This window comes from Falco peregrinus, chromosome 1, assembly GCF_023634155.1.
Source record: "Falco peregrinus isolate bFalPer1 chromosome 1, bFalPer1.pri, whole genome shotgun sequence".
NCBI classification, from domain to species: domain Eukaryota; kingdom Metazoa; phylum Chordata; class Aves; order Falconiformes; family Falconidae; genus Falco; species Falco peregrinus.
Genome location: NC_073721.1, coordinates 78,534,721 through 78,560,739, shown reverse-complemented (window position 1 = coordinate 78,560,739; position 26,019 = coordinate 78,534,721). Strand labels below are relative to the sequence as shown.

Here is a 26,019-nt window from a genome sequence, read left to right as displayed (position 1 = left end):
TGGTCAAGGTAGAAATCATATAGGAAGAGAAAGAATCTCTTACTATTCAGTTAATAAGCACCTCAGATTAAATAAAACTAAAATAATTTAAAATCTCCAGTCTTAATCTAACATCTTATTCTGTTTGATTACGCTTTGCATTTTACTTCCCCTGAAGAGTGTCACCAGCAATGTCATATTTCCCGCTGTTCTTCAATAGCTTCATGTTGTGATTTCCAGGCTGTGCTAGAATAAATAGCACAGCTTGGAAACTGAAGCGGCATGCAAGACTGATCATTTGCTCAAAACCAACAGTTTTCAAGTAAATGAATGGAACATAATTGCATTTCAACTTCAGCTTGAAAATGTAACCAGTGTTAGCACGTAATCTTCCTGTTTAGTTTACACTCGACGGCACTTGCTTATTAGAGATGATTCTGGGTCACTGCACTATTTGTATATGGATAGTAGCTCATGGAGATGTAGTCTGTAGTTCTGCACAGATCACTCCAACAGCGTACACTGACCTCTCATATAACAAAGACATCCTCACACTCACTTCTGAGTGATGCATCTATTTGTTTACTTCATCTTAAGTTTGCGCTGTCTCTGGGGCCGTATCTATTCTCCGTGATACACCATGTGCAAGGGCTCCATAACTCCCTCATGACCCATGAGCTCTACGTAAGAAGCCAAGCCTGACCAGAAGAACTGAGCACATCAGGTTCAGCAGCTGCATCTCAGGATTTGGTTTGGGCCAAAATATGCCAGCATTCTAATTTCTCCAAAAATAACCACCACCAACAGAAAATCCCCAAAAGCAAGTAACATCTACTCTCACATCTATGCTTGTTTCCAGGGAAATATGCAGTGACAAGGTTTTTTCCCTCATTTTCAAAATTTTCTCTGCCAGCCTAACATAATTTGTTTTCAGAGAGCACTGGTAACTGCACAGGTTTACCCAAACGCAAAGGCTGCTGCAAATGGGCCAAACTTGCACAAAGCCAAGTTGTTCAGCATGACCCCAAGAAAGCATCCGTGCCAGTCCTTAATACAGAGAGCACCAACTGTCTGGACATCCTTCCAGCCAGGGACCAACGAAACCTTTTTTGTTAATGAGGACCAAGCGGTTTTTGTGAGATAGCAAACAGCACACACCATAGTGTTACCCAACAAAATGAACACTAATAACGACTCACTGTCAGCATTGGTCACATGCTGGCCTTAGACGCTGGCTTTAGAGTGAAGGACGTAATATTGCAGTGCAAGTCTGTCCCCAGTGACTGCCAAACATTTTGCTTCTGGCAGTAGCCCTCTGTATTGCCCCTCACCATATGTCACAGTCTCCAGCTACCTCCTGTGTCCTCATCTTCTCTGCTTCCCTGCTCTGCGCATCTGCCCCAGCCAGAAGCGCTGTTTCCCTAAGGACTCACATGAGGTGGCTGAGGCCCAGCCACAGATGACAGCATTAAGCAGAGCCTGTGGGCTGTGAGCAGTGGGGACGGCACCTCGGCTTTGGGCACTTACTTTGAAGTCGCTCAGGGTGCTGCGCACTCACTGCACTGGAACAGCCTGGCCGAAGGCGGCAGGACAGCTCCTACATCCCAGGGGAGCAGGGAGGCTTTGCCTGCATTGCCCTGGCGGACACTTTGTGGCAGCAAAAGGAGGAAAGCAAATGCTCATCCTGCCGCCCGCAGAAGCGAAAGGCAGGCTGTGCCAGGGCTGTGGGCAGAGCAGAAGCAGGGAGTGACAAAAGCCAAAGGCAAAGCACAGGAAATGGATAAAAGGAGCCAACACTGAAACCTCCCAGAGGAGGGCTTTGGCTTTTGCCAGGCTATTACACCAACATCATTGCACACTGGGTTTCAGTCCTTGGCTACCAGGCAAAGCCCAGCGTGTAAAGTCTCGTGGGACTTTATGTTCAGCTTTAGCTCAGAGCAGGGTGCAGAATCATTCAGGTGGATGGGCTGTGGGACTGTAAGCAAAGGATTATGGCTAGTGGCAAGGGGCTGTTCAGGGGGAAGGGACCAGGGGTATCATGGGGCTGGGGATCACCAAGACGTTAGGCTGAGTGTCTTGTTGAAGTTCTAGAACAGTGCTTAAACCATCCAGCTGACAGAAGGTTATGATGGAGAGGCTCTGGTGTGTCCTGGGACAGGTGCAGGAGCTGCCTCTGGGAAGGGAAGGGGCACACTCAGGAAAGCACTAGATGTTGTACTCCATGAGCAGCTAGGAAGAGGAGGACACTGTGCCTGGGAGATACCAGCAGCCTGTAGCCTAAAAACTGTCAGAGGGCTCCTTACTCTCCTCTCCCTAGAGCTGTCACCTTTCCCCTATCCCCAGGGGTCAGGAAGGTACAGGAATATTCTGGTGAAAACCAGGAGGAGTCTGAACAAAAGAGAGTAGGCTAAGAGCTAGAGTAGCTACACAATAGCTAGGTCAGGGTCCTCCCAACAACTGTGTAAACACAGCCTGAGAAATAGAGAGTATAAATTGCAAACTAGGTGGAGGTGGGATTCAACCTGGAGAACAACAGCTATTTAGCAAGGAAGAAATAATTCACCAACTAAGATTCCCTGTGGCAGAGGGGAGAACAGCTCTGGAAAGTCAAACTGCCTTGAGCAAACCTTAGGAAAGCTAGCGAATTAGAGAAGGGGACATGAGGAGGTGTTAGAGAGGAGGAAGGCAATGCACCAGCACCAGAACTGTGCACACAGCTACCCTGTGCCAGGCAGCACAGAGGTAAGCGCTGGGCAGCAGCCCGCTGCTCTGTTCAGGGCAGCAGCTATTGGGAGCCTGACACACTGGAAGGAGGTCAGAAGAAAGGTGATAGCTTGTTGTGCAACTACCGGGGACTGATTTGCGATGACAGTATGTTTTCCTTGGCTCTGAGGGGTTATGGAAACAGTTTACAAACATTTGTAAGGCAGAAACCCAAGCAGGAGGGAGGGCAAATTACTTACTAAAGAAGATAAAACAGAGGAAGGAAAACCCAAAGCTGAAAGTAACATTTTACTAATGAGTTCTAGTAGGTTGTAAAATAGCTCTCACAAGGAGAACAGAGAAAAAACCAGGTATGGGCGGTTTTCAAGTTGGATGGGAAGAAAGTAATTAATAAATGTGCAATGAAGGGCATACAGAAGAATTTGTTGAAGTGATACAAATATTTCCAGTCCCCTCCCCCCAATCTGTAGTCGCAATTTTCCACTGCCCTGCATCTCTTGCTATCACTGACAGCAATGAAAAGAAGGAAAGCATTTATCAAAGCAGGAGCGTAACCTTATAGCACTGCTCCATCTGAGTGCATAGATTTCTAGACATTTCTAACCAACAGAGAATTAGGTTTTACAATTGTGGGGGTGAAAATGACTCGCTAGCAGCGATCGTCTTCAGCTCCTTCAGAGATCTCCTCCTGCCCCATCCCAAATCTCCTTTAGTCTTGATGAGGTAGGGATATGACTCCCATGTTTCAACAGCTTGTGTTAATATCACCTCAAGTCATATCCAGCTACTTTTAAAATCTCCCAATAAATCCCCTTCCAATTGCATTTGGGAAACCACTTACAGGACTCCTGAAAAGATCTACAAGGAAACCTGAAAGATCAAGGCCCAAATACAACCCCACTGGAAGCTGAAAGAGCAACCTGCCAAAAGCCCCAAGAAGCCCACATCTTACCTGGAAAATACACTTACTGGCTTAATATTTTCCATGAGCAGCCATGACTTGACAGCTACGGTCCTACAGCTATTATTAATGGTTACCCCCATCAGCCAGTGAGCTGAGCTCCTCAGACAGCAGAGAGCTGTTCTCTGACCTGAGGATTTTTCACATAACTAATTGCCAAGCTTTATAACCATCCCCTGCAGACTATGATGATGATGAATGAATGAGATCAGATTAGTCAATACAGTTTATTGGTGGAGCCTGCCCACTCAGTACAGATACATCACTACTGTGTGCATCCATCAGCACGGGAATAAGCACAATCCAAAGTCCTTGTCTGTACAATATGAAACCACAACCAACCTGCAGATCTTCAGCTTTCTGACAAGGACTCCCTAGGCCTTTCTTGGGTCCTTCTGTTGCTCTGTACACTTGTCCTGGCCCATCCTGGCAATCCTTTGGTGAGTGCCATGTCCCTTCTTGTCAAAGCAAAGCAGATTAAGCTACACCTGCAGAGGTTAAACAAGAAATTGCTGAAAGTAACACAGTGGCTAGTGGTGCATTTGCTACTACTGTCCTCTGCCTGACAAAATCAGAGTTGCTCCACTATGTGGCACAGATGCTCTGCAGCTCCAAAACCGGCAATGATCCCCGCCACCCTTCTTTTTGGTATTTCTAGCACAAGGCATTCTTCAGCCCCACTGAGGTTTGAGCCCAAGATCCCTGTAGAAACACGTGAATCTATGAAAGTAACTGCAACCAGCATGTTCAAAGTGGGTACCTGAAAAGGTGCACTGTAACATCACTCTAGTCTAGCTCCTTCCCTTGTCAGCCCTGACACATCCCTGCAGCACACAACAGCTTGCATTGGCACTAAAGGGAACAGGGTTTCACGGCTGGAAACGGCTTTGAACTGAAATTTGAGAACGCAAGTGCTTTCCTTCCCAGCTCTGGCACAAATTCCCCAGGTGGCCCAAGGCAGGCACCTTCATCTCCCAGTGGCTCAGCCTGCCATCCGTAAAACTGGGTTAGCATCCCCTCCTCCTTCTTACACCTCTTTTATCCTTGTTTATATTAACTGTAAATGCAGACGGGCTAGTTTGTGTGCAGGCACAGTGAAAAACAGGGGGCACGACCCAGGCAGCGCCGCTGACATGGGGAAGGTCTGCAGGGAAGGATGCGCGCCCCGACGGGCAGGTGCGGGGAAGGCCGGAGGGATGCGCACACAGGGACGCCTGCAGGGACGGACGCACGCCGGGCGGCCCGGCCGTCTGCCGCCCGCCGCCGCTCCCGTGGCCGCAGCGCCCGGCCCGGCCCCCCGCGGCGGGGGGGGACGGAGGGCGGGACCCCCGGCCGGCAGCGGCGCTGCCCCCGGTCCGGCCCGGCCCCGCCGCGGGGCTGCGGGGCGGGTTCCCCCCGCGCCCGCCTCCGCCCGCCCCCCGTGCGGGGCCTGCAGCGGGCAGCGCGGGGCGCCGCAGCCTGCGGGCGGGCACCGTGCCCGCCGCCGCCCCGGAGGTGGGGGTGCCGCGCGGGGACCGGGCTGCGATGGAGGAGCCGCCGCCGCCCGCCTGATCGCCGAGGCTGCCGGCACCGAGACAAAGCGCGGGGCTGCCCGCCGCACCGGCCCGGTGAGTGCTGCGGGAGGGGGCGAGTGCTGCAGGGGGCCGGGGCTCCGTCCTGCGCCGCGGGCACCGGTTTGAAGCGGAGGTCCCGGTCCCGCACCCAGCCCTGCCCGACACCCCCATCCTCATTCCCGCGGCCGCCCCCGGCCGCCGCGCCGCCCATCCCGGTGCACGGCAGGCCCCCTCGCTCGGAGCCCGAGCACCCCCACCCCGTCCCAGGATCGCGCCGGGCCCCCCCATTCATTGCCAGACCGGCCCGCGCCCGCTGCCCGCGCATGCCGCAGGGTCTCTGTTCGTACCCCCGGTCACCCCAGACGCCCCCGTCACCCCGGACGCCCCCACGCACAGCCCACGCACCTTAAAGCCTCCCCCCCGCCCCCGGGCCCGAGCGCACGCTCCCGACGCCCCCCCCCCCGCCCGCCCGCCAGACCCGCCTCACCGCCGCCCCCCTCCCTCCACAGCCGCAGCCCGGCGGCGCTCCCCCCGCCCGGCCACCCCCGGTGCGGCCCCGCCGCCCTGCGCCGGTCCGGGGGACAAAGGGGCCCGTCCGCGCCGCCCGCCGCCCCGCTCACCCGCCGCCGCTCTCTCCCCTGCAGGCCGAGTCATGGTGGAGCCGCCGGCTGAGCCTCCCTCGCAGCCCTGCCCGGCGCCCGGGGGGGCAGCGGCGGCGGCGGCGGGGGCAGAGGCGGCCCGTCCCGGGGAGCAGTCGCCGCTGCTGCACCTGGACCTGTACAACTTCGACTGCGCGGCGGCGGAGGGCAGCCGGTACGTGCTGACCAGCCCGCGGTCGCTGGAAGCCTGCGCCCGCTGCGCCGTGCGGCCGGTGGAGCTGCTGCCGCGGGCGCTGGGGGAGCTGCTGCGGGAGGCCCCCGGGCGCTCCATGCGGGTGGCCGCCGGCCTCTACGAGGCCTACGAGCGGGAGCGCCGCCGCAAGCTGCAGCAGTGCCGGGAGGAGCGGGAGAGGATTATCCGGGAGGAGAAGAGGCGGATCCTCGCGCCCCTAGGCAGCCTGCCGCCCTCGCCCGCCGCCCGCCTCGCCCCCCGCGCTGCCGCCGCCGGGGCACCCGGGCCCCTTGGCGGGGGGAAGGCCGGGGCACCCGGGCCCCATGGCGGGGGGAAGGCCGGGGCACCAGCGGGCACCAAGGCCAAGAGCCACTCCCTGGACTCGCTGCAGAAGCGCCGCGAGGGCAGCTGGGGCAAGACCTCGTCTGAGTCGGGGGCCTCGTCCTCCTACAGCGGGGAGAGCCTGCGGGAGCGGGGGGGGCAAGGTGGGCGGCCGGGGCCGGGGGGGGGCTGCCGCCGCTGCCGGCTCCCTGCTGGGGCGCAGCTTCAGCCTGGGCGACCTCAGCCACTCGCCCGAGACGGCCCAGCGGGTGGAGAGGATCGTCAGGGAGGTGAGGAGGAGGAAGGGCCTCTCGGAGGTGCCCAAGAGGGACAAGAAGATCGCGGCGCTGATGATCGCCAAGCACCAGGAGGCCAGCCTCCTGCGGGAGCAGCGGCAGGCGGCCCACCTGCAGTGGGACAGCCAGCGGCGCCTGGCCGAGCAGCGGAAGGAGCAGGAGGAGAAGGAGAAGCAGAGGGCCCTCCTGCAGGGCCAGCGGATGTGGGAGAGCCAGGTGGAGAAGCGCAGGGGGAGGCTGAGCCAGGAGCAGGAGGAAGCCGCCCTGCTGAAGCAGAGGCAGCGCATGGTATGCGAGGAGAGGTGGCGGGAGCAAGCGGAGAAGCAAGAGCGGCTGCGGAGGGAGAGGCTGGAGAGGGCCATCCGAGAGGACAAGCAGAAGAAGCTCCATCAAGAGCACAACCTGAAGGCGAAGGAGGAGGGCAAGAAGGAGCACCGGGAGCGAGAGGAGCAGCTCCTGCAAGAGAAGCTGTCCACAGCCGCGCAGAAGAGACTGAAGAAGGAGGTGCAGCTGCAGAAGCAAAAGAAACTGCTCAACCAAGCGGAGAAGCTGAAGCATGAGGCCTTGCTCAAGGAACTGGCCAAGCAAGAGGCAGAAGAGAAGGAAATGCTGAAGGCCTCCCTGGAGATGAGTTTGACGAAGGCTCAGGAGAACTATGAACAGCTAGTGGAGAAGAGGAACCAGGAGCTGAGGGAGAAGGCCAGGCGGGAGGACATGCAGATTCAGAGAGCCAAACTGGCAGCAGAGAAGAAGGAAAGGGAGCAGAAGGAGCACTTGGAGGCCCTGGCTAGAGAGACAGAGAGAAAGCTCCAGCATGCTGCCCAGGTGGCTGAAGAGGCTGTCCAAGAAAAAGCCCGCAAGGTGGTCCTGAGCCGTCTGGAGAAGGAGAAAGTGCAGAAGATGAACAAGCAAAAGGTGGAACAGTATGAGGACTTGCGGCGCAGGGAGATTCTCCTCTCTATAGAGAGGAAGCTGGAGAGGAGCGAGCAGATCTTCAAGGAGAAGACGACTGTGCTAGAAAATGCCAGGTCTGTCGCTCGGGCGTCTTTCCACGTCCGGGAAAAGGTACGGGAGGAGACGAACATGCGCACCTTTGACAAGATGGCCTTGGAAGCAGAACTGCATGCCCACCTGAATAAGAAATGACAGGTCTTGTCGTGGGTGAGTGGTCGCCCATCATAAAGCATCAGAAAGCTCCTCCACGTTAACATTTAAAAATCAAGAACAACCAACAACCATCCTAATTTTTTATTTGGGGGGAGCAAGGTACCGCACAAAAATGTGGCAGCTATTTCACATACTGTTTAAAATACGGTTTTGTTCTGGGCGTGTTTTAAGGACTGACCCCAGTCATATTTACAGAGGGGAAGCCAGGTTTTTTTGTCCTCCGCCCCACAAGCACAAGTATTTTCTCAGAGGTCTGCAGAAGTCTGCTTGAAGCCTGTGAGTTACCAAGTGATCGTCTACACCAGAGCTGGCTAGAGCTGCACTCTTTTCAGCTGGAAATGCAGACAACAGAGACTACTGACTGCTAGAGCCTACTGACTAAGAACCAAAACCACCCCAGCTGATTCTGGCTTGAGTGACAGGCAGTTTGGTTTAAAGTTACAGGGCTGTATTTTTCAAAGCCACTGCACTTCCATGCCAAAGGCAAGGAGGGCTGGAGTGCAGAATGCCATATGCCCCTGGGTGCCCCTTACCCACTGCTGGTACCGAGCTAGAGAAAGCACAGATTGAGACTTAGTAACACCATGTAAGTAGACATTATGATCAGAGCAGGGCAGAAGCTGTTAGACCTGCTCACAAACACAATTTTGCTTTTGCTGTTTGCAGCTCTTGCCCCCTCCAGGTTTCCTTGCCTCTACTCCTTTCCAAGTTTCTCTTGCAAATGTCTGTACAATTTCTTCTTTTCTTTTGCAGGAGGGGGAGTAGGAGAGAATTTTGTGGGCAGTCCATGAACTGATGGACACCCACACAACCCACTTATTAAGATATAAATGAATGAACTTGTGGAATCTGGCCTTCGTGGCAAATGTGGATCATTTGTAAATGGAAATCTGCAAATACTGCATAGAGAAATTGGCACCCTTGGGAATTCTCAGAACTCAAGGAGACCCTTAACAACCTTATCCAACTTGGCCTGCTTTGAGCAGGAGGTTGGGCCAGGTGTCCTCCAGAGGTCCCTTCCAACCTAATGATTCTATGAGCTGCATCAATGAGATGCTCACCCAGCTCTTATCATTGTCTACTGAGCAGGGCAGCATTTATCTTTCCACTGGTGCTAACAGTTGTATTCTCATATAGGGCACAAGAATGAGTACATGCACAAAATAAGGTACATTACAGATTCTCTTAGATGGGGATCATGGCTTTTTTTTATAACTCAATACCATTTAGAGGGAACTGAGTCCTTCTGCTGTTAGTGCACTGGAAATGTGAAAAGCCTACCTACCCCCATTCAAGTACAGCATTCAAGTAAGGCACTGTTCTGCTCCAGGTGTCCATGTTTACTCTCTGCTGGGTTGGAGTTCCAAGCACACACCCAAACCGGCATTTTCTGTTGGTTTTTTCCGGCTCTGGGCGGCACCAGCTCTTCATTCAGCCATAAGTGACTCCATGCTAGGTTGCTGTGGTGATGGCATCAGTCCTGGAACATGGGGGAGAAGCAGCAAGAACAGCCAGGATCTTGTTTCCTTGAGGGTGTCCCTGACATAAAACACAGTAGAAGAGAAAACCAGAAGGAGATTGACGTGTGGCACAAACATGCAGTCCTGCGTGCATGGGATACTTACCAGAATTTCCCAGGAGGTGACAGCAGGCCAAAAACCTCTTGGAAAGCTTTAAGGAAGGTGTTACATGAACAGCAACAACAACAGTCAACCAAGCACAATCTCGTGCCCTGCATGGCCAGAGACATACAAACAGTGTTGAAAATGAAGCAAGTTGGGATTTTCTTGGGTTTTGATGGAACTTGCTCTTCTTTGAATCATGGTACAATTGGTGCTGTTGAGGGCAGGCAGCATCAAAGTGGGAATTGGGGCACCTGAGCCGTGTTTGCTCCATCGTCGGCTGGTTGTGTAATGCCAGACAAGTCCTTGGGGGCTGGGTTTGCTCCTATTGATATAAATGGAAGCAGAGTCAGGCTTTTGGGATTGCTGGGACTTGTAGGAAATAGTAACACTCATATTGGCAAAAACGTCTTCTCCAAAGACTTCGGACAAATGATGCTAACAAAGCACAAAGTACTTATTTATTATTTATTTAGTTATTAATTTATTTAAGTAGTTATTAAAATAAAACATATCCATTGGTGAAAAGCACTAATTACCACCAATATCTAAAAATATCAGTAGCTGTGGGAAGGACAGCTGTGTTACTGTTTCCAGCTAGGAGTCTGTCCCCTCACCTTCATCCTCAAAACGGCAATCGGTTTGAGCTGTGAAACCAGTCCTGTTGTAACACCGGACAAGATGCTTGCTAAAAAAAGAGTTGTCTTCATGTGTTTTCCATACTGCTGAGGTCAATGTGTGCCCTTGTCGCTGAAAAGACCTGGAAAAGAGATGTCTGGCAACACTAGAGTTGGGATAAAACCTGCAGTGACTCCAGTATAGCCAACACGTCATCTTGTTTGTAGCCTTTGGGGCTGTAAAGAAAGCCTGCCAGCAGGGATGTGAGGGCTTTTGCTCCCCACGTCATTGCACTGTGGTTGAAATTCACTGCTTGGTCCATTTCATTTAGCAGAGGGCAAACAGGAGAGCTGGAAAATGGAAAGAAAGCAAAATCCATTGGGTGAATGATCAGACACAGTCTCTAGAACAGCAGTTTTCCCGTAAAGGTCTATTGCAGTTACCTGAAGGCTTTGTCCAAACCTCCCTCTGATGGGGCATTTCCAGGGTAGGCTAAGCATGTTTTACAGCCCAGGAGACATGTCTTGGTCACTGACTGTAATTACACCTAGGGTCCATCTCCTGCTGCTGACTGAGTTTGACATTTTGGGGCTACAGCTGAACTAATCAAAACACTCCTACTTGGTGATAATTGGATTCGCAAAATACTGTTCCTGTACTGTGCAGTGTGCAGCTCAAGTTTTGAATGTGAAATCTAAGAAAAAAATATTTTTTTTCAAAAGACATTAATCTGTGTGTGGATATTTTTTATTTCTGTAGTGTTTCCAGTCCAAAGTCTGTGAAAGTCAATTGAGTTTGTGAGTTGTTTAAAATTGCAGCATGGAAAATTTAAGTCAGTTGGGTGGAGGCATGAGAGGTATTTTTTTGGGTCTACTTATGCTTCTGTTTATTTGAGAAGGAGTTTTACTGTTGGATTTGTGTGGGAACAGAAATTAAACCCTGGGACACATATAAAAAGTATGGCCCTTTTAGATGAAGCTTATTTGGCATTTTCGATACTGAGCTGCAAGCTGAGGAGAACTAAAAATCAAAGCAAGCAACATATTAACCTCACAGCTCAGAAGTAGATCACAGCTTCTTTAGAGCGGAGGAGAGGCTGATGACATTTGGTTAGGTCCTGCAGAAAGATAACTTAGATTGGTCCTCTTCTGGGATTAGAAAACACTTTTTAGACTATCACTGTATTATAAGGTTATAATAAAGACTTTGCTTCTAGGGCACTTGCATGCGTACTGCAGAGTGATCACTAGACCTTGAAATACCTGCACTTTAAAAGCAACAGCAAGCAGCGAAAGCACAGTTACCAGGAAACTTGTGTGACTGATAATGCATTTTAGATCCAGCTAGCATCAAGTTCCCAGGTTTCAGTTCCTTAACACTTGGAGTCTAGCTCCAGGTTTCATGTTGGATTCCACAGATCTGACAAGACAACCCAAAATCTGGATCCAGTGCCACTAAACATTCAAATCTAAAGCCAAACGCTGACATGTGGACACACCTCTAACTTGGCTTGAAAGCCACTGTGCTGCTTACTACTGCCCATTGACCAGGACTACTGCTAGAAGTTGGCCTGGTGAAAACACTCTGAACCTTCACGGGGTTTCTGAAGTTGAGATACTGAAACATTAAGGAGAAAAACTCCAATATCATTTAAATGTTCTAGAAACAATTACAGGACCAAGTCCTGGGATTCATTTTCAGGTAAAATTTCCATCATTATATACTAATGTTTTGCACAGTGAGACATCATCAAGCACACAGTATCAGAAAAGAAGAATCTGTCACACAGTTGGCTATGGCAGAATAAGACAAGTAATTTCAGATGCCCCAGAACTTGTGGCCTGGTTTCCTTGCGCGGGTGCCTTGTGATTCTTACTTCAGTAAAGCCAGGGCTGCAGGATAAGTTCATCTTGTATTGGATATCAGAGAATTCACACAAGGGGGAGAAGCATTGACTGAAGAGCAGTTTCTTTTGCCTAAGCTCTGGATAAATCTTTCACACATTTTGAGTGTTCATGGACTATCCTGTTTATGTGGATTGTCAAGTTTTTAACAGCATCTGAGCTAAAGCTGGAGCCCTTCAGTGCTGGTGAGTGCCAACAATCCCTTCTGCATGCTGCCTCTTCACACAGAATTCATCACTAAAACATGATCTCTCCGTCAAGACTGAATTTGGCAGATGCATTCAAAAGCTATTAGGAGGAGCAGCTGCACCACCACTAGTTATTAATATTTTACAAAGTATTTTTTAACCCAGTTTATCATAAATTCTTTCACTGCGTGGATGAGAGAGGTGGGGATTAGATTTCTTGCCTTGGTTAACTACTGTATTTCTTTTATGATGCTTATGGAGCTTCAGGCTTACTCTGTGCTAAAATTTCTCCTGGTGCCAGGGGAATTCTGTTCACTAAACAAATGCTGAATATGCAGTGCACACAGGTCTCAGAGGGGAGAGTGCACGTCTTTACTAAGCCAAGCCTGGACAGGGAGATGTGGGAGACACAGAATTTGCAATACAAAGTCCATCAACTACTTGTTTTCTGGGAGTTCTGCTAAGAACAGCCCCACAGTCACCTGTGCTAGCTGTCAGCAGGGAAACGACTTGAGGGAAGTGAGGTTTTCTGTTCCCTTACTGACCTCAGAGAGCCAGGCTGATCACATCCTACCTGGGGATGGCTTATCATCGTCACCAGCTGTTACACCAAAACAAGAGATTTGCTTTCAGCTGTGGGTATTCTTCCTCTGGTGGTGAAATATAATACTTAGAATGCCATTTTGAAAGTCTTGGGGCTTTTAAAAAATCTTTTGTTGTTGTTATTTTTCTTCTTAAAGATGTAGGGAGATACAAGAATGAGATACAAAACTAGTTAGATGTGGCATACTCTGGGTGATGACTGTGCTCTCTTCACACACAGTTCTGCTTTGCAGACCTGGGACCATGCTGTTGCTTAGTAGAGCAGCCACCACATCCAGGCGAGCAGAGGTGCTCTGAGAAGGATCTGCCTGTTCTTAGGTCGCACAGGCTCCCTGCAAAACATGCAAGTTTAAGCTCATTTAACGCTTTGCTGAGTCAAGGTCCTAGGGACTTAAGTTTGTTAGAACCGGACTTGGCTGTCATAGTTGTAAAAGGCAGCTGTCATAGGCAAAGAGGAAGACACTGGCTTAGCCCAGTCCCTCTGGAAATGAGCCCTGTGGCGTGTGCTTTGCAGCACAGTACAGGCATGATCTAATGTGAGCTGATGGAGCCCTAATACAACTTGTGGGAGTGCAGCCCCACAAGCCCTTGGCAAGCAAGTAGCACCTGCTGTGAAGAGCCAGTATTGAGGCACGGTAAGGAAATCATAATGCTTCTGCTTCTAGGTGGGAGGCAGCTCTGCCCTTCTTTTGGGGAAGATGTTACTAGACAGTGTTTTGAATAGAAAACACTGGGAAGAGGAAAAATTGCAAAACTATTCTATGCAAGATACCTGGAAATACATTCCCATATATGCAGAACAGCCAGCACTGTGGGGAATGCCCGTGTTCGGAGCCTTCATAATGGGATATGCTCCACATCCCACATGCCTCTTAGTGCTAGGGCATAAAAAATTCAGTTCCAGGCTGACTTCTTTGTCCTTAGCCCTTTGTTTGAGCATGGCTCTTTGCTGTGAAATATGACCTTGTTATCCTAAGATTCTAGTCTGAAAGGACCCAAATCATTCTCTGGCAACTTGGCACTGATCTCCTACATCTCTCTCATTCAGCAGGAAATCCCCTGCATTATAAAACCACTCTAGCAGTAAGAAATATCCTGTATTACAAAACCAAACTGCCAGTGCTATTTTGTTCTTATGTGCTTTACACAGCTCCCCACATGTAATCTCAGGACCAGTCTGTGAGGTAAACTAGTTATTGCCCCCAGCCTAGCATGGGAAAACTGAAACAGAAAGAACTGATGTGACTTGCCCCAGGCCATGCTGGCCTCCGTGGTCTAGCTGGCACTCTCACATCCCTGTTCCCAAAGCAGCCCTCTAATTAACCGCTCCTGGTTGCAAGGGAAGGATATCCCTGTGCCCCTGCTGTGGCAGCTCCGCTGGCTCCCACTCTGCAGCTGGTGCTTCTGGAGGATGAAGGTTTTAAAGGTGCCAGCTTCCACTTCTGGGCATTGCCCCCAAACCTCGAAGCACTTTCAAATGGGTAGCCTGAAGGTGAGTGGCCCAGATAAGACTGTGCTGGGATCCTGGGACAGAGGCAGGGTGGGAGGAAGATGCATTAGCAGAAATGGGTAGGAGATATAGATGGAAATGTTAAATGAAAGAGCAGGTGTGAACTGGAGAATCTTTATACCATTCTAGCTAGCTAGAATCGCTTGTTTCTACGTATGACAGCATACAATAACACTTTCTTTCAGCACGTTAAAGCTACAGGGCCCAGTGCATCCCATTAGTTACCTCCCTAGAGTCAGCAGAGTTATTCCAGAAATAAATACAGCCTAGATATATTAAACTTCATTTATATAAAGACATCATTTATACATACATTATTTATGTAAATCGTAGTGGCTTGGGATAGATTATGCTTCCAAGAGCTTGGTGGAAATTTCACCCTGCCTGCCCTGTACCCAGGCAACAGGATGGGAAGGTCACGTATCGGTTGGTATTTTTAGGCTGGGCAATGAGTTTGTCAATACCCTGTGCTGCATGCTGTGTTCCTGGGTGTTTGCAAAGCAATGTCTGCTTAAACAGCTCGCCACAGCCGAAGGCAAGAGCAGCTGGCACAGAGGCGCCTTGTCAGACAGCAAGCTAACAGCGGGGAGTAAGAGATTTGGCTCTGCGTCTGTTGGATGCTACTGGGAATGTCTTGGTTTGTAAGAGGGTGATGGGATAATTTCTTTTTTAATCACCTCCAAAGTAAGCTGTGCTATTTTTTTACATTTCTTTCATGATGTATAAAATATGGGAAAATAAATGAGGAAGGGAGCTCAAAACACAGATGTGTAGGTAAAGCAGAAAGGCATTTTCTTTTCCCTTCTGAAAAAAGCCCTGAGCATTATGCCAGCATTTGAGGGGTTTGTTAAGTGCCAAGTTGTGTGCATTTTGTTAGACCCTAGGAGGGGGGGCCGCTCTGTTCACAACCTTTGCTACCTGTGCACCTGTGTTCTGTACATGCTGAACAAGACAGGCTTCACGTTTACCTCCCAGTAATAGCTGTTTTCTTCAGACTTAAGGGAAAAGGGATTTCTGCAGCCCTCACCCAGGCATTGTCTAGGAGCCTCTGCACCTTTTTCAGCTCCCACCAGATTCAAGCCATCCTTAATTCCTAGCCAGTTTGGTCCTGAGGCTCCTGCTCCTGTTGCCTGCAGCTAGGTACCTCAGGGTGCAACCAGGTCTCCACTTGTCTGTAGGGGCTTCAAGCCAACCAATTTGCCCTGCTCTTCCTTAAACTGAGGCATGCCCGTGCATGAGCAACTACAGGAACTGCCCGAATCTGGGCTTTGGGCCTTAGGGTGGTATAGATTGATAACCTACGAAAGAACCAAGGTGTTGCGATGTAGCAAAGGGGTGCTACTGTTTGGATTTTAAACAGCAGCACCACTGCTAATTTGCTTCCCTTGCACCGCTTTGCCAGACAGCGTACCTTGAATGGAGTGAGCACTAGCAGCCCCAGAAGAAGTGATTAGGTATTTGCCATCCATGCACAGACAAGTGCTTGGTATGGGAAGCGGTGCCCGTTCTTGCATGAGAGGGAAGCTTTCTTTTCTGCAATTACCATTGCCTGTGCTGTGGGGACAGGCTGGCATCCTGTCTAAGATACGTCCACCCTATCGTGACTGTGGTGACTTCCAGTGAGGTGTGGGTGTAACCGAGCCAGTGTTAAACAGACTAGCTCAGCCAGCACTAGCAGTTTAACTGCAGCAGTGCAGAGCCTGGGATGGGCTAACTGGTCCAGCATTCCCCAGCTTCTTCTTAGGGCCTTTTCAACCCGTCTTGGGCTCTACTGGTAAATTCATAATCAGCTTATATAGGCCTGCATGACATGTCATGACAGGAATTTTAGACATATCTTAACAGCTCTGAGTCACAACATTGCTTTTTCTGCTAGCAGTTTCACCTACCGCTGTGCAGAAGTAAAGCCAGGGAGGATTGTTTCAGTAAACTAGAGCTGACCCATCTGCTCTCAGAAAATGCTAGGCAGGTAGGCAAGCTGAGCATCCTTCAGGGCTTTATGTAGCACTAGAGCTCCTGACATCTTAGGTTTGCTTTAGATACACTCCATACCACTGTGCATGGTAGCTGTCCAACTCGCATCTCTTGGGTGCTGACAGTCCTAATATTTTCCAGGCAGAAGGTACTCCGTCTTGTAACAGAAGTTTTCTGTGATTCCTACAACATTTCAAAAAACCTGCACATACCTCTTTGCAGTCAGGTATTTCGATGCATTTTATTTACAGTTCCACCAAAAGTTGTGCAAGTAGAGGTTCATGAAGGCAGTGATGTTCACACCTAGAGTTACTATCAACTAAGTTTCTCTGATCAGACCATACTGTGCTACTCTATAGATATCTCACAGCTCCTGTAGTCTCTGGGAACCTGCAGATCCCTCCCTGCAAAGACACTGTACTATAATGCAGAAGCCACACGATTCAGTCACAGCCCGTGAGTCCCCAAACTCACAGAAAATGTACAGTGAGCTACCAGGGGAATTTCAGCCGTCTCCTGGAATCTGCAGTGGCCCTTTTCATCTGTCCTGATGCCAGTGCGGTATAAACTCGCATGTTGTATGGTACCTGCTGACCTAGTAATACTGTCTGAATCTTCTCCATGACAACACACTGCAATGTCCTCAGGTACAGGGAGGCATTCTGCAAGCAGGCAAAGCTGGCCAGGGAGTCAGCGTATCGGATGTAAACAGTATAATTTTAGCATACGTCTTGTCTGTGAGGAAGTTGGAGGCACAAATGCAAAGAAACAAAATGTCTCCCCAGAGGAAAGAAAATTCCTGAACATGAGAGAGAAGAAAGAAATGGCACAACAGAAGGTTTAACCTTCAAATCATAGGAAACATGGTTTAATAGATCTTATGCAACAGATGTGCATGACCAAACAGCTCCTTTCACACAATGTTTTGGATAACCTCAGGGAATGAAGAATGGTGGAGGGTACTTAGGACCATAGGTAAGAAAGGAACAGTGTTTTCCAACAAGGGTTGGCACTGGCTTGAAAGCTGAGTGGAGAAGTGTGGAAAAGCTGTTCTAGACACCTCCAAAAATGGTGGCTCTCACACCACTACAGCAAAGAAACATGTCCTGAATGCATGGTGGGAGTAAGGAGGGAAAAGAGAATCCAGCTCCATGGAGCTGGAATAAGTGCATGGAGGACTTAAATGAGTGGACAATATAATGAAAATAGGACTGGGACCCTAATAAGAGTCACAATGAATTTTGAATTTTTTAAGGTTTCCTTCCTGTTGAAGGCTCCTCCCTTACAGTAGCAAAGAGAAGCCTTCTGCAGTACCCCAGCCCGGTGGCTTCCTCCACCCCAAGCTTGCCTGGGTGCCTCAAGGGGGCTGGCAGGCAGCACCCCATGACATTAGGAGGGAGTTTGAGCTAGGCTGCCACCCTTTGGGCTCTGGGTCAGCAGCCAAGGGTGCCCAGCAGAGGCTCCTGTGGAGAGGGTGATGAGGAGTGTTTCTTCTAGCGTTTGAATGCAAGCTGGCACTAAAAGGATTTTACCCTGTGTCGGTGCTAGGATGATGAACTACAGAAGAGGTATCTAGCTGAAGGGCACAGGATGAGGAAGCACATTTCTGCTGAAGATAGTTTTAATTCTGTTCCCCCCCCCATTAAATATCAAATTTAATGTCAAACTGCCAGAGGTTGGTAGAGACCCACAACATGCCCATAGCCCAGTTCTCGTTAGGGAACCAGCGAGGAGGCTGGCAGTGTCGCACAAAGGCCAGATCCATGCATAGCTTTATCTGTAAGCACCATTTCGATTCAGTCACCAGACCACAGGGCTGCCAGCTGGATTCATGCCTGGTAAAGGTCAATCGCCCAAAGGCAAGCACATGGTGACAACTAGCACAGTCCTGTGTCAGAACAGAGGTGACACCACAGCCAAAGGAAACGTGGGGCTAGGGCTGTTTCCAAGGAGGGCAGGGACCTTCTGAAAGGGAAAGCCAGGTTAAAGGGGAATCATAATCCTCAACTGTGCAGTAACAGTGTGGGAAGAGAGGACTGCTCAAAAGGAAATGGGCCCTCGACTGTCTCACCACTGGCAGGTTGTGTGTGGGCTCATGCCCCCATCTTCTCTGGCAGGGGCAAGAAGCAGACTCTGAACAGAAAGGGGGGGGACAGAAGGCTGGCTGCAGGGATGCAACCTCCTAGGTCAGACCTTGTCAGTCAAAGCTCTCACTTTGATTTCACTTGCAGACAGGACCCTAAATATCACCGGGGGACTGGGCTTCAACCATCAGTGACTTGTACAACCCTGAAACCTGGTCATGCATTCATGTTCTGATGCATTTGCTTGGACATTAAGGCAGGCTTGTGAGGCTTTCCAGCACGCCAGCTGGATGCTCCACAGCCACATCCCAGCCATGACTTTGAAACAGCAGAACAGGTTGTATCTCATCCTTCCCCAGTTCAAGTCAGCAGGATTAGTTGGTTATTCAGGAGTCCGTTCCTCCATCAACAGAGTGGAGGCAAAAAAAGTATAAGTGTTCTTACATATGCCAGCTAGCTGACAGGATCAATATGCAAAGGGACTCCCTGATTTCTGACATGATTAAGCCCTCAGACGACTGTGTGTGTTTTTACCATATGGCTCTATCACTTGATAAATTAGTGCCCTAGATACGCTGGTTGTTTGCCATTCTGCCACCAAATTAATTTAGGAGTGTGGGCACATACAACCGCAGTTTCTGCACTGTTGTCACCATTTCTGAGGTCTCCAGACCTATTGCAAACTGCAGTATTTTTACAGCCCCTCCTACCCCCCCTCGCTGGCACCAGCTACCAAAGGGATTAAACATGGCGTGTTATCTGCTGCAGTGGCTTAATCACTAAGCAAAGTGCTCATCCCCTGACTGCAAGGTCAAGGAATTATCTTCCTGACAGATAATGCAGCCAGGGCTTGGAATGAAATGAGGAGCTGAACTGTCATTGCGAGCCCACAGGCCCCAGCTTTATTGCAGTTTCTGGGAGAGTAATGCCATCAAGATGCTATGGAAGTGCAGCGTGACTTTTCCCATCTGCCCTGAGAGGCCTCTTGATGGCAGGGGAAGATAAACAGATAAACACAAGAAAAATGGTATTCAGATTTGTGCACACATGTCTCCCTCCCATAAACACCCCCTATGCCAAACCTGTCCCTCTAAGAACAAAAGGTTTTGATGGCTGAATATATTTGGCACCACATACTAAAAAGAGAACATTGTGCAGGAAGAGCTTTTAATAGACTGTGAAGAACTAACTGAGCACCAAGTCTGGGCCAGGAAAGTGACCTCGGGGGAAACACATATACCTAGAAATATGGTTTCGGGGGGGCATAGGTCCTGTGCATTAGTTTCAGTAGAAGGTGGGATGTCCTGTTCCCATGTAAGCTAGCCTGCCAGCCCCACAGCTCACTGCGTACAGAGACAGTCCCACTGGGCTGCAAGAGGGCAACTGAAGGCAGCAGTGAAATAGCTCTTCATTCAAGATTTAAATACAAGGAATCCAGATCTGCTGCCACTGTAAAAGACTAAGGACAACTCCTGACACAGAGAGCTACAAAACCAGATTCTTACTAGGGATTAACACAGGGCATCAACTCCCACAGCTTTGCTGTGAGCACCTTGGGACCTTCTGCACACACCCAGGCAGGACAAGCCACGGTCCCCTGCCTAGTGGCTGCCCAAGATTGTCCCCATTTCATAGATGAGGAAGTCGTAAGCTGTGATTACAGAAAAAGGCTGAGAAGATAAGACTCTCTACCCAAAGCTGGGTGATATGAATAGCTCCCAGCTCCCAGCTCCCCAGGTGACTCCTTGGAGGTCACATACATGACAGTAACTGCAGAGGAGGAACCCTCACCTCTTCACCTTAGCCAAGAGGCCAGGTCCCTATGACTCTGGTAGGAATCACACACACACTACATCTTCCTTGTTGCACCTTTCAAAAGCAGCTAAGCAATCAAAGGACATTTTCCCACCTCCCTCTACATCTTGTCTTTTGCAGTCCTGCTGTTCCCTAAAGATCACAGTTATAATAATACATCCGTGAAATACCCACGCCCTGCCAAGTCTGTGTGCCTTACCTGTGAACAGCAAGGGCCACCCGGCAGCCAGAGGCGTTGCTCTCCTCCGTCTTCCCACCAAGAAGCAGCACTGAAGATGAGATGTTAGATGCAACAGAAGCAGCTCCCACCTCAAGGCACTAGATTAGCCCAGGGTCTGCTTGGCAGATTCCACTCTTCTTCAGCTATAAATCAAAATAAAAATGTTTTTATTACTTTCAACTCTGAAACATGAAGGGTCAGGTCATCTTTGAGATCTGTGTCTCTGTTAAACTTTGTAGACTGAGGTCACAACTGTGGGGAGGTGGGAGAGACAGAGCAACTGCTGACACTGCATTTTCTAGGAAACCAAGCTGGATGGGCAGGTTGGTAGTTCAAGCTTTCTAAGCTGAATGCATTGCATATGAAGAGCAAGAGGGAGGCTTCCTGAGATCACATGTGTGCTGTTCATCCTCCCGGGTCAGGGCACAAACATCAATGCCCTTTCCACACACCCACCTCCAACAGCTCCAGCCTAACAACAGAGACAGAGATACTTAAAAAAAATACAGGCAGGACTGGCAGGCAGAATAAGTAACCTGCCTGCCCTGCAAGGGACCTGATAAGCTAGCTGCAAAGAAGGGTCCTTCTTCCCCATCACTTATTTCAGGTAAAAACAACAAAACCCCATAGTGCTCCATGTGGAAAACTGAGTGCTAATAAAGCTTTGGTTTTCCACTCAGCTGCTGCTTCTCAGCTCCCCTCCCTTTCCCACCTACACCTCTCTGCGCCTTTGGGGAAATCTGATAATACGTATATTTCTGCATTGGTCTTAATTAGGAAAAAAGATTGCTCTCTTCATTAAGTGACTCTGAAGAGCAGATATGGGGGAACGTGCATCCGAGAGCTGTCTGCCTTGCAGCCTGCCAGGGGCCTTGTCTCCTCAATGTCTGTTCTACGGCTGCTGTCCCTGCAGCCACCACAACCCAAGCCTCAATGTCACTTTGGCCATAGCAGAAAGCTGGACAACCCCATCACAAAACCCACATTTCTGCTCTGGAGCACAGGTGCAAGAAACCCTTTTAACCACATGGAAATCAAGCACTTTCTACCTCTCCTTTGCGTGCTTCTCTCCACAGGGGTGATGCTTGAGGTTGTGGCTGGGTATGTACTCCAGGGCTTGTTCTGGTCAAGTTAAAAGCTGCTCCCCAGGAAGGGCAATGGCTACACAAGTCTACCAGGTCAGCTGGGGGATGGCATGAGCTGCCTTCTCCTTCCACAAAACTCCAGCCAGGCACCTCTGCTTAGACTGATTTTCCCATTTCATTGAGCTTCACTTCTCCCTACAAGTAGACTTTATTCATGACTTCCTCTACATTCCATCATGGTCCAGCTGACAGCATGACCACCAAGAAAAGGATCATCTCTTCCAGTGAATTCACTACCCCCCAGCCTCCAAAGGCTACACCCACTAGCCTGGATAACAATACATAGTCCTGAAAAAATGGCCTGTATATGTCTAGATACAAACAGCCCTTGGAAAATGTATGTAATTAAATACAACTCCTTCAGCAGTGAGTGTGAGGAGTCTGGGCCAGCCACTGCTTTCCTTCTTTTCCCTGTTAGTGATGCCAGCTCCATGGAAGGTGGTGTGGCCTGAAAATCCTTCCTGCTGTGTGAGATGGGGTCCCTCACACCAAGCACTTTGGTTCCCCTCCTCCCCCTTGGTCCGGTGCTGCCAGCTGGGTTTGCCAGGTTTCCCTTGGGGACCCCTCTGCCTTTCAGCTCTCCGTGCACAGCCGAGCCACATGCACAGCCAGCCCACATGCTCCCCAGCCAGGTGCTGCTCTGGAACACCTCCTGGAGGGTTCATGCTGGGGCGTGTTTAGGTGTGTGTTGGTCCAGGCAGAAATAATGCAGACAGGGAAATCCCCAGTAAGTGCCAGAGACAACATGCCGCAGATCCTGCTCCCAAGCCTTTCTTGCCATAGATTAGAATAATGCTAAAATTCACCCAGTGGTAAGTAGGTGACATGTATTCATCTGTGGCAGACAGGAGAAGAGATTAGAGGCCGTAGTGGTCTTTCCTAACTTTAAGCTTTTCAGTAAATCCCTGAAGATTAAGGAGAGAGGAGATTCCATAAAATAAAATCTGATTTGTCTTTGGCACAGCTGTCCATCCAAAGATGAGTACTCACATCCTGCTTATGTTTAATTCACATTTCTCCACACCCAGCCTCCAGAAAGTGAGCTGAAGTTATGACCTCACTACCATCATTAGCACCCGTAACATGGCAGGCTGTGATACCAGGGCCGTAGGGATGGCAAATAGTGACCCATGTCTCCTCAGAAAGGAGAGAAGATTCATTTCTTGTTACCTTGGGAACTCACACGCTTTCACAACAAACATCACCTGGACAGGCAGAGAAAAAGCAGAATATAGTCCTGTCTGATCTACTGTCTCCTGACCTTATACAACATGTCCTCCTTCCTCCATAATTGATGTCTCCTGCTGCAGAAGCAGCCGTGGCTTCTGCTTCTTTGGCTATCCCATTACAGCAGTAAAAAGTGCAAGCAAATTATTCTGCAGAACAATTCAAATGCATTCAGTGCCTTAAATCAGGAAATCTTTCTTTGTAACACCACCTCCTCCTTGCTGTGCAGCTACACTGTCCACTGTCTGGGGGACACACAACCTCCTCCTCCAGGTAAAAGGTTACTTGTTTTCTTTTCTGTGACATAAACATCCCCCATGCATTTAAGGGGGATGCATTTCCAGGGCTTTTAGGATGTAGTTGTATTTTGTTAAGTCATGCAGATAAGAAAGTGGGGAGGAGATTTCTGGCTTGCCAGCTGTCTGACCTGGCTTATTCACATGATGTTAGCACTAGGAAATGCACTGGTTTTATAGCCTTCGTGATTTGAGACTATTTATCAGGAGAAAGGTAACAGCAAGGAAAAGGGCCCATCAGGCTTTCTATACACTAACTTTAAAACCCACAGCAGCTCTGAACCCCATGCCCCAGCCCCTGCCCTGGGACAGGCTGCTTGCCCCCTTCACTGGCACTGCTCTGCACATGGGAGCTGCATGCCCTGCCATGCCCACAGGGAGCTGCCACCACTGACCCTCATCCAGGGGAGCCGGACAGATGCTCAGCTCCATGCCTTGAGCAGGTCGCTGAAAGACTTGGAAAAACTGAGGCTGCAACTGACCTGGCTTCTGCAGGGTGGAGGAGCAGAATTGTTTCTCCGTGCAGGATTAACAGGCTGGGTCTGTTTGCTCACATGCAGCTTTCTCTGTGGGTCTGGCAGTGGCAGCTACAGTAAAGACTCCAGGGTGACCTTCAGTTATAAAGCACACCATGTTTCACCTGAAAGTAAAGCTTTCTGGTCTGCTCTCTGCCTATGAGGAAAGAAAATCAAAGGAAAAAAACAGAAAATATTTCTGAGCATATTGTTTTTGGGCAAATTATTTTCAGGCAGAACAAGAAAAAATAAAAAAGACCTCATTATGAAATACTTCTTTCAATAGAAGACATATATTTGAGATCTGCATTTAATACATGTCATCATTTTATGTATGTGTGTATATATATGCATGCATCTGCACATATATACATACCTGTGTGTGAATACATTGAGGGGGGTGAGGTGAGTTGGATTCCATGCTCGTTAGCAGCTTGCAAGGGACACACGATGCCAGCCGACTTTCTGAAGTACAGGAACCCTGAGCCTCCCAGCAAAGACTCAGGCTGGTTTGGCAGAGGCACCAGTTCCTCAGCCTGCCCCTTATGCCTGTGAAACACACCTGGACAAGAGCTGGGATGTGCACCCTGAAAGGGCCCACACTGCAGGGGTGAGGCAAGGGGGGACCAGGCGCCTCCTGCCCACCTTTGCATTTGCAGGGCTTGGCCCAAAGCCACGTATGAAGTGGGCTGTGGAGCAGGGAAGGAAGGTGCCTGGTTAACAGCCCCGGGTGTTTGCTGCCCATCTCTATGCATTTTCTGCATGAAACACTCAAGTCTGAAAGACTTTGCAAGTAGGATGAATAATATTTTCTAGACAGAACGCCAGTGTTACGAAAAAAGCATGAGCAGCTACTTTCATCTGCAGCCCAGGTCTCACCTCCTTTGCCCTCTCCAAGGGGAGCGGCTCCCCAGCTCCACCATGGCACCCCCCTGCCTGGGTGGCACCGTCCTCCCACCGCTCCCAGTGCAGCGGAGCCTGCCAGGGCGATGCTATTTTCCACGCCAGTGAGATAGCCACAATCAGCCAAAGATGAACAAAGGCCAGCTGAGGGAGCAGGCTGGAGGGGAAGGTGGGGAGAAGCCAGGGAGAAGCCAGCTTGCCCTTCACAATTCTGCTCAGAGCTGGGGAGAGCTGGATGGGCAGGGAGGGAGAGGGAGGGGATGTTCCTCATGCTCCGACCCTCTTCGAGTACAGGCAGGAACAAAACTCCTGACACAGGGAATGCACCAGAACCAGAACAAGAACAAACAAGAACCAACGTCTTTCAGGTCTGCTCCCTCCTGTCTGGCCAAGGAGAGACGATCAGGAAGCTTTAATCCTCTGCAGTCTGCTAGCTGCAACAGCTATTCTTTGCTTCCCTGCTAGGTCTGCTCATTCCTTCCAATTCAGCTGGAAAGCAACTGCTTTCCCTTCTCCTTCTCTCCTGTCCTCACCTGGGAACGAAGCACAGGCAGCCCCCCGCCAGGCAGCCCCTGCGGCCTCCCAGCACTGACCTGGGACCGAAGGGGTGGGTAGAGCAGAGCGCTACACGGGCAGGGACAGGGAGATGCTCTTCTCCCTTCAGGGAATGAACGAAGTACCTTCCACACCTGCTCCCAAAGGCCTTTCCTAAGGCTGGCTCATTAAATCCCCTCCCTCCACTCTGCTGCTGAAAGGTCAGCGGCACAGGCCTGCCCTGCTGGGATCCAAGTGGCCAGAGGCAGTGTGGGCGCTGGGATGCAGGAGCAGCTCAAGCAGTGGGTATGGGTTTCTCTGCTTCTGCGTGGCAGCACAGGGCTGCAAGCTGAGCTCCTGCCTGCTTGCAGGGGGGAGCCAAAGGTTCCCATGACATTGAGCCCCTGTGAGTTTGGCTGGAGAGGTGTCATGAACGTCTTTTGCTGCATACAGGTCTGGGGGTGCTCGATGTTGCCACAACCCCCCTGCTGCTTTTGAATAAGGCTGTTACTCAGCAGCAGTTAGTCACAGCTGGAGGGATTTTCTTTGTAGTGAGCAGCCACCAAACCTAATCTCATGGCCAGCATCAGGAGCCAGCCACAAGCTAAAAGGAGAACATAGATTTAGCGGACACACTCCCTCAGCATCAATCAAAGCAAGCGGCTAAAGTCTCCTCCAAACAAATCCATTTTCCCTTAGTGCAGGGCTGGCTTCAGACTTTGAATACAGTGTGTCCTGCCACTTCTCCTCACCCAGGCTTTGCACAATTGCTTATTTTACCCGTCTACGGTATCTTTGAATGACTGGGACTTTTCTGTCCTCATTTTGGAGCCCACGTTCCCCCTACATAGAGAGGAAAGCTGGCTCTGCCTACACATTGTTTCTCTCAATCTAGATAAATTCTGCATTAAACCACACCTGTTCTTTATTTGTGGGCAAGGAGAAACTACAAGAGACATTTAGGAGCAGGAGCAAAAAAAAAGTGTGTCTGGCTTCACTGCTATTCCCCACATCCCCTCATGGGTCAGA

The 26,019-nt window shown here is 50.1% G+C and overlaps 1 protein-coding gene across 1 annotated transcript; it reads left to right on the top strand.

The window, feature by feature from the left end:
* The first annotated feature begins 4,561 nt into the window (after window positions 1-4,561).
* CCDC177 (coiled-coil domain containing 177) lies at window positions 4,562-10,796 on the top strand. The gene is given in 3 exon segments (XM_055817792.1): window positions 4,562-5,271; window positions 5,862-6,519; window positions 6,521-10,796. Coding segments are annotated over 3 exon segments (2,400 nt in total). The 5' UTR covers window positions 4,562-4,820; the 3' UTR covers window positions 7,812-10,796.
* The last annotated feature ends 15,223 nt before the right edge of the window (window positions 10,797-26,019 follow it).